This window comes from Sinocyclocheilus rhinocerous, unplaced genomic scaffold (genome assembly GCF_001515625.1).
Source record: "Sinocyclocheilus rhinocerous isolate Xijiao unplaced genomic scaffold, SAMN03320098_v1.1 scaffold819, whole genome shotgun sequence".
Lineage (NCBI taxonomy): Eukaryota > Metazoa > Chordata > Actinopteri > Cypriniformes > Cyprinidae > Sinocyclocheilus > Sinocyclocheilus rhinocerous.
The window spans coordinates 325,836-338,910 of record NW_015665814.1 but is presented as its reverse complement, the minus strand read 5'-3'; the positions used below and the strand labels follow the sequence as shown (position 1 = coordinate 338,910).

The window sequence follows — 13,075 nt, the reverse complement described above, 5'->3', positions numbered from 1 at the left end:
AAGTAATTAAATAAAGATATCCCACAAAGCACTCAAATGTGCTGTCAAATGTGTATAAGAACAACACTTCAAATTTTCCTCTCAAAACTGCTCCATTCATTCTCTCTGAACAAGGTCATCTGTAATGACTGTCTCGGTGCAGATTTCATTGTTGTACATTACGCTGGTTTCAGGGTCGCAGAAATCCTCTTTCAAAATGAGAGACTGAAGGACATGTGGAAATGAGGGGAGCAGCTCATGTGAGGGACGCTCAGATGCCCAAACTGAACACAAGACTGAAATTATTAGCTACACCTGGCTAACGTGCACCAGCAGTGTTACATTATCACAACATTCTGGAGATCTTTGTGTAATGTACGAAGCTCAGAGGTTCTGTGTCACTGTACAGAAAATGTCTCATTGCACTACAGTGAAAAAAAAGTCAATACCAGAGCAGCTATGAGAGACGCTGATAGAAAGCCCAAACATCATGTCAGCAGAGAATATACATTATGCTGTTTAAATAGAGGGCTTCTGAGGACACTTACTTTAATACATTTTTAAACATATTGATGTGATTGATCGGTTGTCATGCGGGAACGTGGTGTGTGTGTGTGACCTTTACCTTGCATTTGCAGAAAGATTGAACAAAAATGGAAATGTGTTTTTTTTTTTGCCAAGTAACCTGATGGGTATTTTTATGATTTCTGCAGCTTTAATGATGCAATTGTAAGCGCCTCTCTCTTCAGTTTTGTTTCTAATGCGTCAATGGCACATTGAATCCCAGCTTGTGTTTCCAATCCCGCACACCTGCGGAGAACCTGTGTGTTTATCCTCCTGGGACCTGCTTTTGTCTTCTATAGAGGATTGTGAATTTGTCTGCGACCATATATGCCACATATTTACAGCCGCATGCCTGGTGCATTCTGAGCTTTTAGAGAAAACAAATGTTGGGGGGTTTGGCTATGTGAATTAAATTTTTAATAGATGCACAGCCCATTTTATCTGGGGTTCTGCAGGTTTTATGAAGGTAAATTTAAGACCTTTTTAAGACCAAGTAAAAAAAGGCATTAAATTGAATGGAACACAAGACATCAATATGGTCTCTGAATGTACGTTTTGTAAGTTTTGTATTTTCCAGTGCAAATGTCTGATGATTCTTAAATCAAGATACTACTTGAGAAGCAACTTAAGTGCTTAAAGACTTAAGTGGTCTTAGTTAAGCGAGTGATGGGCTCAGAAAAATCTACTTAATTCAAAGGGTAAACAAGTTTTCATCTCTCATTGGCAGATATCTGCTCATGTTTTAAGCATAAACTCACATTATTTGTTATATCCTGATTTAAGAATGTTTAAGATATTTTTATTGGAAAAGAAGACAAAATTACTAAAGAAGGTTTTTTTGTTTGTTTGTTTTTGCAGTGCATGCAACATTTAATGTCATGGCTTTATGAATTTAAGACTTTCTGCTCTGATTTAACAAATTTTTAGGCCTAAATTTGCAGAAGGATGAATTAAGACTCTTTGAGACCCTAAGAAACCTTTTTTATAGAAAGAGGAACAATAGGTGTCTTAGTTTATCATTATATGCATTTGTCTGACGGTCATGTTTCTTGTAAATAAAGGTCTCAGTCTCAAAATGCAGTGACTGTTTGAAAGTATTTTTTTTTTAAATTATTTAAGAGTTTGTAAAAAAAAAAAAAGAAAATGAAAATGCAAATCCCTGCTTATTCAGATCTGAATAACCTAGCGTGCATACATCATTTTTATTTATGGGACAAATATGAAATTTGGTGCAGTTATTGATATTTCTATGATGTAAATATGCAATGTAAAAATGTGTAACAGACTACTTACATAAAACACATAAATATCAGTTCTCGGTCTATATCTCCCAATATTATATCTTAGTAAGACGATATTTTAAAGCTTAGTTTGATGATCAAAGCCGTAGTTTTTATTATGGGGGCAAACATATAAACATATAATGCAATGCAACACGATGATTGAGAGATCAACAAATAAATCTTCCTGAAAAGCCTGATGAACATATTTGATACTCAACATTTTTGATCATGTTGATAATCTAGTGACCTTAGAAATTTGTGTATCAAATATAATACAGTAGGCTTTACAGGGATAATAACTAAAAGGTTTTTTCTGCTTTAGACCTTATTACGAATTGTGAAAACGTTTTGTAGCTTAGCAGTTACACATGATGTATGTATACGATATTTGTGCATAATTCATGTTGACCATACAAAAGAAAAAGTGTGTTATTAGCTGAGAATTTTGTCTAGATTTGAGCTGCTAGTAGGCTCATGATGACTCAATAACAGTTTAGTTTGCAGCTTGAGAGCATTCGTGTGCATACACACCGAATAATACCACATTAACCGTGGATTATTACTGCCATTAACTGAAATGCTTCTGAGGAAGCCTGAAAGAACCTAAAACAAACCATCTTTGTTTGAGTCAGAGTGTCAGAGAGTATTTCTCCTCTAGCAGTTTGTGTTTGTGTCAGACTCACCCCTATAGGCTGGAAGATAAGACCATCGACTTCATGGCTGACCTGCGAGGTGAAACTGCCCTCCAGGAGCTGTGAACAAAGCAAAAGACACTGAGAACATATAATGTGTATATAGCACAAAGAACATGTAGCCTATAGGCAGAGACACTCTCCAGGAAAGACAGGCAAGACAGCTGAAAATCAGTTTCTTGTTCTTCCAAACAAAGTTTCCAAAGCAGATTTCCCAAACACTCTCTCCATCTGCCTATGTTTGCAAAAAAGGTAGCACAGTATCAAAACTCAAGCCACTGAACCAGAAGTTGACATGTCAGACTGCTTCCACAAACACAGTGACGTTTGGAAAGAGCCACTGAGCCACAGTGTTTAGTCCTTTAGAGGAAACCAACACATGAACGGCTCACTGCTTGCATATTAAACTGGGATTTGTCAAAATATATAAAAAAATGTACAGTTGAAGACAAAATTATTAGCCCGCCTTTAAAATATATATATTTTTTTTTTAATAATTCCCAAGTGCTGTTTAACAGAGAGAAGATTTTTTTCAACACAGCATTTCTAAACATAATAGTTTATTAAACCGTAAACCCTAAAACGTTGCTACCGTATTTTTTACAGTAAAATTCCGGCAACCACAGCTGCCGGTTTTTTACCGTAAATTTTACGGAATTTTTTTACAGTGTAGGAGGCTTGGAATACAAATAGAAACAAAATTATAACCAAGAATAAAAAAAGTCTACAGGTCAAAATTATTAGCCCTCTGATGTTAATAGTCAATGGTGTATCCCTTCTGCTTGATAACAGCCGTTAGTCGTTTGCTGTAGTTCTCAACAAGTTTCAGGCATGTCTCCTGAGGAGTCCTCCTTAGCAAATCTCTCAAGCTCCTCCAGATTTGTTGGTCTCCTGGCATGGACTCTGGTCTTCAGTGTGCCCCACAGATTTTCTATTGGATTCAAGTCTGAGCTTTTTTTAGTTTTTCTTGGTCTGCATCCTTACAGTCCATTCCTGTCCGGGCCTCTAGTGTCCGTCTTCGTTGAGACATCAGTCCCAGACTTGACTAAATCATTCACTAGTGTCTTGGCAGTTGTTCTAGAGTCTTTAGAAACCTCTCTCAATAGTTTTCTAGTTTTTGAAATCTTTCTCTTCCTGCCTCTGTTCAAACTTATTTATAATACTTCTCACGGCTGTTCTTGACACTTGAAAACGCTTTAATAAACGTGTATATGTTTCTCCTCCTTTGTGAGCGTTAACAATTCTTTTTCTCATGTCTAAACTAATTTAGTTTGTCTTTGCCATGATGACAGTACATATTATTTTACTAGTTGTTTTGAAAGAGACTAATCCTCAGCTTACAGTGTAATTTAAAGGCTTAAAGGACTAATTAGGTTAATTAGGCAAGTCATTGAACAACAGTGGTTTGTTCCGTAGCCAATCAAACAGATAATTTCTTAAGAGGGCTAATAATATTGACCTTAGCAATTTATTTATTTATTTTTTATAATTCTTTTATTCCAGGCAAAATGAAATAAATAAGGATTTCTCCAGATGGAAAATATAATAAGAAATACTATGTTAAAATTCCCTTGCTCTGTTAAACATCACTTGGGAAATATCTAAAAAAAGAACTGAAATTTCATAGGGGGGCTAATAATTTAGTCTTCAACTGTACATTTGCATGGAAGCATTAGTGTCTGGCTAAACTCATAATAAAAACCATGAGGAGTGTAAATACTGTGGCACTATCATAGCATTGCGCTTTTTGTTTGAGCAAGGGTGGGGCTGGGGCTGTCTGATCAACCAATGGCAGTGCAGCATGAAAGCCTCAGCGCCTTAAAGGGATAGTCCACCAAAAATGCCTTGTATAACTCATGAGACTACTGTTCATCTTAGAAAATACAGATGAAGATGTTTTAATGAAACCGGAGCGAGATCAGTTCATTACACCAAAATTTTGACAACTGAAAAAGTTCATTGAGAGATCGTAAAATTAATCCATATGAATAGAGCGGATTAATCCAAGTCTCCTGAAGAGACACAATTACTTTATATAAATAAGAGATTTTATTTAGACTTTATTCACATATAAACAAACAGAGCACTAGGGTTGTGACGGTGAGGTCAAAGTTGTTCCCCTGCGTTTTTAAAAAGTTTCACGTATACACAATGACGTTTTCAAAACGATTCGCGTTTACACACATCCTAGAAAACGGCCAAAAACGCTATATTACGTATGCCAGGCCAGTAGTTGGCGGTGTCACCTTGTTAGTAAACAGTACCTGTAGGGAAGTGACGATTATATGTTGTATATGATGCGTCTCCGCTGTTGGTTGTAATATTGGTGAAGTAAATCCACACTTTGCTGAAGAAGCGTTAGCAAATTCTTAAACAGCAACAACAGTACCATGTACTCCGCCATTGTTGTGTATGTTTGTTCGCGCTTGCCTTTAAAATCGACACATACTGCGCATGTCTACATACCTAACACGTACTACACACGCGCATGACGTCACGGTTTTCAAAGATTCCCGTTTTGTGTGTTTACACGGAAACGACAACGGTGGCGTTTTTGAAAACTTGCACTTTGAAACTCGTTTTCAAAAATATGCGTTTTCAGTCCCCAAAACGCCTTTGTCGTGTAAACGGACAGGCAAAACACATAAAAAGTTTCCCGTTTTTGGCTGAAAACGTTGTCGTCTAAACGGCCCCTTAAATAGCTTGTAAATGTCCGTGCGCACTTTACTGTCACTTTCGAATTAGCATCAATTCAGCGCCAATTGATTGAATGGACAACAACAAAACAGTACGACAAACTCACTTATATTAAACGTAGAATGTTTCATTTATTAACAAAACGAATAAAAATACACTATGCTATAGGCCACAAAGTTTAAATATATATTAAAAAAAAGAAGAAAAAAAACATATCAGCAAACACGGTGGAACCAAATAAATAAGAAACGATTGTTTAAAAAAAACAACTTCCAAAATCACCTTAGATAAACGGCAAAAGTCAACAGGCTTTACAAAATCCAAAATATTTTTAAAATAGGTGCTTTTGCATTTCGTTTAAAAACGAAATCTTCCGCCATTGTCTTGTCTGTCTCACCTCACTCTTCTTGTCAGTCAGATCGACTCCCTCTCCTCACATGACAAATGAAATCTGACTCCTGCTGCTGATCTGTCGTTACTGAACTAAATAATTTTTATTACTATAAAACATCTAAATGTTGGTGGGGGGTGGTGCCGTGGTGGGCAACTGATGTAACCAGTGTTGCGGCTTCACACCGGTATCACCGTCAACACCGACTATCGCAGCAAGCCAACAGAGCACATCAAATATGGCGAATGGAAGCATAAAACAACAAGGTTTGTTTTTGCGTGTCACACAAGCACTTTGAGCTTCCGCAAGAACCAATCAGGTCTGATTTTGGATTTCAAGCAATTACGTTTGAACTTCATTTCTTATTTGCTATATGTATGTGCACTGATCCATGTTTATATGGGAGGAAAAGCCTAGTCTGTTCATTATATAATGCTGTTTATGATCTCTTAATGAACTTTTGAAATGTCAAAGTTTTGGGTGAATGGAGAGAAAACTCAGGTTTCGTCAAAAATATGTTCTTTTTTGTTTTGAAGATGAGCCGAAGTCATATGTTTTTGGAACAACATGAAGTTGACTAACCGATGACAATTTTCTCAAATGGCCCTTTAAATACTCATGAATAATTTACGTTTACATGAAATGTCACTTGCAACCCATTTTGCTTCCATAATATGATGTATTTCCCAGAGGAACTGGTTATTCAATGAGAAAAATGAGTAACACTTTAGATTTGGGAACATATTTAGTTTTGCCTCAAACTCCTAATTTACTTATTGATAGTAAGTTATTGTATTTTTAGTATTTTCACCAGCTAAAAATGGTTTTAAGTCAGTCATTTCTATCTTTTGCTGTAGTGTGTCAGTAGGAAATATCCGTTTACTGACTTAAAACCATTTTTAGCTGGTGAAAATACTAGTGTTCTAATAATTTTGGCCACCACTGCATGTTTAGGTATCGGTTACGAATAAGGGATGTAGAATATGATGCAGAATAAGGCATTAATATGAGCTTTATAATTACTAATAAACAGCCAATACTAGTTAATAGTAAATAGCGGAGTAGAGACAAAAAAAAAAAAAGTGGTTTCAGAGGTGAAGCAAGCAATTACACATTTAATTAAAGATACAAAGACAATTTAAATAATTTAAATAACGTGCACTGATGAATCAACAATAACTCTAGAAACACATAAGAAAGTAAACAAGGTCAGTTTTGATTTCACTTTGACTTTGCGGAACATCCTTCAGAAATAGCGACCAATGTCACATGTAAACAATGCATTATTATAGCGAAGTGTACAGAAATCAAAAATGCATATCTCAAGCAACAGAGCGAGTTTGAGCGAGAGGGTTTTCATTAGCGCGGCCCCGTCTATAGAGCAGCTGCTGTAAATGAATTATTTTCAAATAAATGTTTCAAGACCTTGAGCCTGTTTGCGTTTAAACGGATCTCTGCCGTCAATGTTCGCTACACGACTCGGACAAGGTCTCCCGCCCAGATATCCTGCTGAACTGATCACTGCTCAATAGAAAGACTCGCGACTTCTTTCATTAGCCACAATCTGTCCTCAGCTGAACGTGGCACTCGTCGACCTTCCCCACGATCCACAGGGACTGTGTTATATTAGCGCAGCACACGGGGCTACAGCGGCAGAGTCTTAAGAGAGATTTCCTTTCCATGCCTCTCGTGAAGCATGACCCTCCACTCCACATTAGCTGCCTTATTTTCTCATTTAATCACTCAGAAACACGTCTGCGCCGCTGCTGAAAGAGCCGTGGATGCTGAATTAAAATTCCAGTCAGTCAGGCAGTCTGCTGCAAACAGCATCTTTCATGCCTAATACAGCTCACCCTCAAAGCTCTGCGGAGCAGCAGCCCTCTCCATACGAGCCTCGACCTGCAGAATCCACAGTCTGTTCAGAGAAGTGGCTAGTTTCCATATCCAACCCCGTTTAATGAGGACATTACGGCTTAATGAGATCATTAACTCCCGTTAAACTCTTTCAAAGTCTAAAACGCTGAGGAACAGGTTGTTCGTGTCGAAACCACCGCCGCCGCTCAAATCCCCCTCAGAGATGAGCCTCTGTCGTTCTTTTGTTCTCTTTCATTTAGTTTTTTAGCTCTTTCATTCTTTTTTGTTTGTTCACTCACTCTTTATTTTAGATTGTTCTTTTTATTCTGTTATCTCTTTCATTTATTTGTACTTCCTGTATGCCTTGTTCTCTCATTCATTCTTTTGTTTTTTGCTTGTCCATTCTCTTCCTCTAATATCTTTTTCTTTTCCAATTTTTCTTCTTTCATTCAATCTTTTTTCTGTCATTCTCTTTCATTGTGTCATTTTGTTTTGGTTTTCATTCTTGAATCCTTTTCAAGGTTGGATCTATTCTGTTTGTTCTCTTTCATTAGTTCCTCCTTTTTTAAATGACCTTTCTTTCCTTTAATCATTTAGATTTTTGCTCTCATTCCTACATTCTTTCTCTCATTTCAAATGAGAAAGCAAATGTCTTTCTTTTAGTCATTCGCAATCTTTTATTATTATGTCTTGCTCATTTATTTGCATTTTCTGTTCTTCCTCTTTTCTGAAATCTTTCTATTGTGCTAACTTCATGAGCTGCATTCCAAACAAACACACCCTGCATCACGATTTGCATACTAACCATCCTCTGGAAACAGTAAAGCGGAGATACCCGGATGCTCTAGTCTAGTGAGATGAAGCAGACTGGGGAATGAGAGCGATGGTGCTTCATCCGTTTGGAATTGTTTTTAAATGTCACATAAGTTTAATGGTTGTGGATAATGTCGGAAGGAAGGAAGGAAGAACAGTATATTATCTGAATAATAATAATAATGTAAGAAAATGAATTGAGAAGTATCAGAATGTTAATGCTGACAGGATGATTGACAGGCCAGTTTATGGTGACATGATGCATGTAATTATAACTCAATTAGTGACTGGATATTTATGACTAACTCACAGATGAGTTTTGTTGTAATAAATGGCATTTTAATGAAAAACATTGTTTGTGCTGCCTGGGCTTTAATGCAACGAACACAATGGCGGAAAAATGTCAAAACCACACAAAGGCACACATTTGTATTCACCTACATGATATGAATATATGATAAACACCTCAAATCAATTCACTAATGCACAAATAATTATCAAACAAACATGCCATTTTGTATCTGTAACTGAATGCACAAATAAATGCACAGCAGTTTGCATTTCTGTTCAAATTCCACTTTTTTTTTTTTATTTAATCATTTTTTGTTTGTTTGTTTTGGTTTTATTTATACTTTCAATCACGCAGTTCCTTCTTTTGGTTATTTGTTTTCTTTCACTCCTTTTTGCTCTTTCTCTTTTGTTTTCTTTCATTAGTACCTTTTTCGTTATTTATGAATTTTTTCATTTTGTTCTCTCTAAATGTAGAGCCATTTTCATCTGAACTCTGTTTAAATTGGCCTCTCAAGCTTTTAAAAAAGCTATGTGCATTTCATACGTTCACCATATCTTTATATCACACTGACCACAGCGGATTATCATTCACAAGCTGCCATTTATGACCTAGATATCGGCGTAAATGAAACGTGTCCTGCATATTACTGGCCAGTTCATGTTTTGTGAGTCAGTCCTAACGCTGAGGAGGCCGCTGAAGGATTTTCAAGAGGGATGAAGACAAGAAGTGACACGGCCGCACATGATAGCTGGTGGAGGCAGGATTCATATCTGATGATATCGTGAGAGACCGAATGAACTCCTAGACAATAGCTCTTTGATCCTGACTGTAGTCTGCAGTTGAGATGTCATTCTCTACCGATTACTGATGGGAATCTTTCTCCGCTCCTCTATTTTCCACTTCCCGTCTGCACATCAGATGGCTGGAGACCTCAACAATGACACCCTCTCAGTTCTCAACAGCCTGTCATTATGACTTCATTCTCAAAGACTTCATGTTCAGATCAGACCCCGAACAAGACAAAGCCGAGACACACACACACACACACACACGCACACATGCACACATGCGCGCACACACACAACACACGCACGCACGCACGCACACACACACGCACACACACACGCACACATGCACGCACACACACGAGCTTGGAGGTTCAGGGCACAGAGGAACCAGACTAGAGGAAAACAGACTTATTCATGGTGAACAATGAACAGAGAATCAAATGTGTTTATGAAGCGGCTACGGAGGACACGGGGTGAACCTCTTCTTGCTGGAAATTTCTCAGAAACCATCGAGCACGTTAATTTCACATAAAATGATCCCACTTATCGTTCATGGACATGGAGCAGAAGAGCACAGCTCATTGGCTGATGTTTCTGATATTGAACTGTAAGGAGCTTTGTATGAGAGCAGGAAAAAGGTCTTATTGTGGGGGTTTCATACAGTATCTGTAAATTACAGGTCTGAACAGCAATGTCTAATTAAACCATACAGAAATGGTCCTGACATTTTACATGACATTTTTTTTCAATCTTACTTGATAATATGTTTATAAACATAAATGAGCTCTGTAAAATAAGCTATATTTTATTTCAGGAAAACCTATGAATGTATGCATGTATGTTTATTTTTTCTGAATTCTGTTTTAGAATTTAAAGGGGTCATCAGATGCCCATTTTCCACAAGTTGACACTATACCATTCTTTAGGGTCTTCATGAAAAGTCTATAACATACTTTGGTTAAAATTGTTCAATGGTAGTGTAAAACAACACCCTTTTTACCCTGTCAAAAACAGCTCGTTTCAGTGCGTGTCCCTTTAAATGCTAATGAGCTCTGCTAACCCCGCCCTCTCCCTCCATGGGGTGATGAGCAGTTCTCGGAGGCTGTAAACTTTAGCGTGGAACTTGCTAACTAGTACATTATTAGGAAAGGCGATTTGCAAAGATTCATACTTCTTCTGTAGGTGAGGCTGGATCACGAATTAACATAAATGCATTTGGGTAGATCGGGGGCGCATTCCCTTCAAAAACAAACGTAATCCACTGCATCTTCAGATCAGTGTATGCTATGTTCATTATTACATCCAAAAACAAAACCCCTCAATCACTTAGGAGACATTCTTGTCTATGTCCCTGCTCCGGCGGTGAAACAATGGCGGATTAAAAAAAAAAAATACTGAGTGGATTTTTATGATTATAGGAAACAAATTTCCCTTGAACAAATGTTCAAACAACATGTAAAAGTGAATTTTGTATCCGATGACCCCTTTAATACAAATTTATAATCAAAAATGGAGTCTAATGAAATGAGTTCATAAAACTTACAATGTAATTAATATTTTAAAATGTAATCAAATGAAAAGATTAATTTACAACATATTCCAATTTTATTTTTTTGTCAAATAAAGTGATGCAAAATAAAACGCGTATACTGTCTGAATTAAAATATGGATGAAAAATACCTTGGTTATACTATATTCCTTGAAATAAAATTATTATTGTTACTTTGAGAAGTACATTTTTACTGTACAATAGTAATATATTTCTGTCATAACGTCTTCAAATATAAACCAAACTTTTATTTTGGTGGTTTGCAGTGAAGACCTTTGAGTTTCTGTTTGTATATGATATCATGATAGTTTTTCCTCTATCAGATGAAATGACTCTCAGAGCAGCTCTGGAGATGACGTTTCATGTGTTCATGTCCTCGTATAGTTAGACAGCAGTCATGTGTGTAGTAAACAAAACTGCGTCGCTCATTCACACAGAAACACGCAGAACATGCAAACTTTTTTAACCGCACACACCTGAGCGTCTAGATGCAAATATTAAAAGTTACTCAAAACTTTATTATTGATGTTGCAGATTAATTTTTTCAACAAATATCAATAATAATTTATCGCCCATTAGCAATGTGCCCTAGTATCGGGGACTAGACGTGTGCGTGTTAAATGAGCTGAATCTTTTCTCCTGGGAAATGAGGCTAGAAATGTTCAATAGTTTTTGAAGCCACAGCTACGACAATTAGAGCTGAAGTTAAGACCAGACCCCGATCGATAACCGATCCCCTAAGACCCTCAACAAAACTAGACTCCTTGCGGACTACACACAGAACCAGACCAAGAACTGTCGGTCCAAATACAAGGATGACCATTTTAATGAACAGAAATGGGCACAATATAGAATAAACAGTCAATATCTAGAATATATCTGTCAATTGTCTGGAACCTTGAACTGTCTGTCTATGGTAAAAACACTACCCAGACTAATGCTTGGTGTAATTATCATCTTCAGCACGTTGGATATAGACTGTGATCACTGACTAGCCCTCGTTCCTGAGCTGCACACAAACTTGCACTTAAACATACAGCCTGTGGAATAACCAGACAACTGTTTTCATGTTTTACAGAAGCTCGATTCATGTTTCTTTTGTGTTTCCTGAGCTGCAACCATCAAAGTTTCAGATAACTTCTGAAAGAGCATCAGAGAGAGAGAGAGACCTTTGCACTTTGTGCGTTTTACTTCACAAATGGATCGAAAGCAGCTTCACAGAGAATACAGTTTTTCAAAGTGACTGTAGCAGTGGAGAACTGCAGGAGATGTGTAGATAGGATTACTAGTAGTTGCTAGTTTAAAGAGGTTACTAATGTGAATAAACATTGCAAATTATATGTTTTGAAGTAATTTACCTGGCCTTTAAGTGGCATTTACATGTCCTTTCACAACACACGGCCACGGACGTTAACCGATAAATACCTTGCGCGCAGCGTGGATGTCGAAGAAAGGCTTGTTCCTGACGCTGAAGGGCTCCTTGGATTTATCAATCTGGCCCAGCCTCATTTTCTCGAATCGTGGGGAGATGATCTCCTTCTCGATACACAGCAGACGTCTGTTGAAGTCACACTGACCCACAGGCTGACCCTGCGAAACAAACCACACAGCCACAATTCACACACACATCTCAGATTCAACATGACTAGATCCACACCTCAAATAAATCAATACAATAATTACTCCAGTTTGTCTTTTCCAGTTGTCATTTGCCATGCTGGAAGATAACGAGATGTACTGTAACTTTGTTATGCAAATTGCTTGTGATTTTACATTAGCACATCAGTCATTCAGACTTTGTGTTTGAATAATTACTTGTCTATTTTAGTGCGGTCAAACGATTAATCGCGATTAATCGCATCCAAAATAAAAGTTTTTGTTTACATAATATATGTGTGTGCACTGTGTATATTTATTATGAATATATAAATACACACACATGCATGTATATATTTAAGAAAAAAAGGTTACGTTTATATATTAAATATATTTATATATGATATAATTTATATGAATATAAATACATACACGTAAATACATGTAAATATTTTCAAAATATATGCTGTATGTGTGTGTCTTTATATTGACGACAAATATACACAGTACACACACATATAATATGTAAACAAAAACTCTTATTTTGAATGCGATTAATCGCGATTAATCGTTTGAC

General features: G+C 36.9%; 1 protein-coding gene across 1 annotated transcript in view; it reads right to left on the bottom strand.

Annotated features, from left to right (window-relative positions):
• The window catches only part of LOC107731501 (mRNA-capping enzyme-like), a 108,442-nt gene that overhangs the window by 40,000 nt on the left and 55,367 nt on the right, over positions 1-13,075 (bottom strand). Inside the window, exons 11-12 of the mRNA XM_016542602.1 lie at positions 12,328-12,492; positions 2,510-2,578 (exon numbers count right to left, since the gene is read on the bottom strand). Of these exons, the coding sequence (XP_016398088.1) occupies positions 2,510-2,578; positions 12,328-12,492 (234 nt within the window). The remainder of the gene's footprint in view (positions 1-2,509; positions 2,579-12,327; positions 12,493-13,075) is intronic.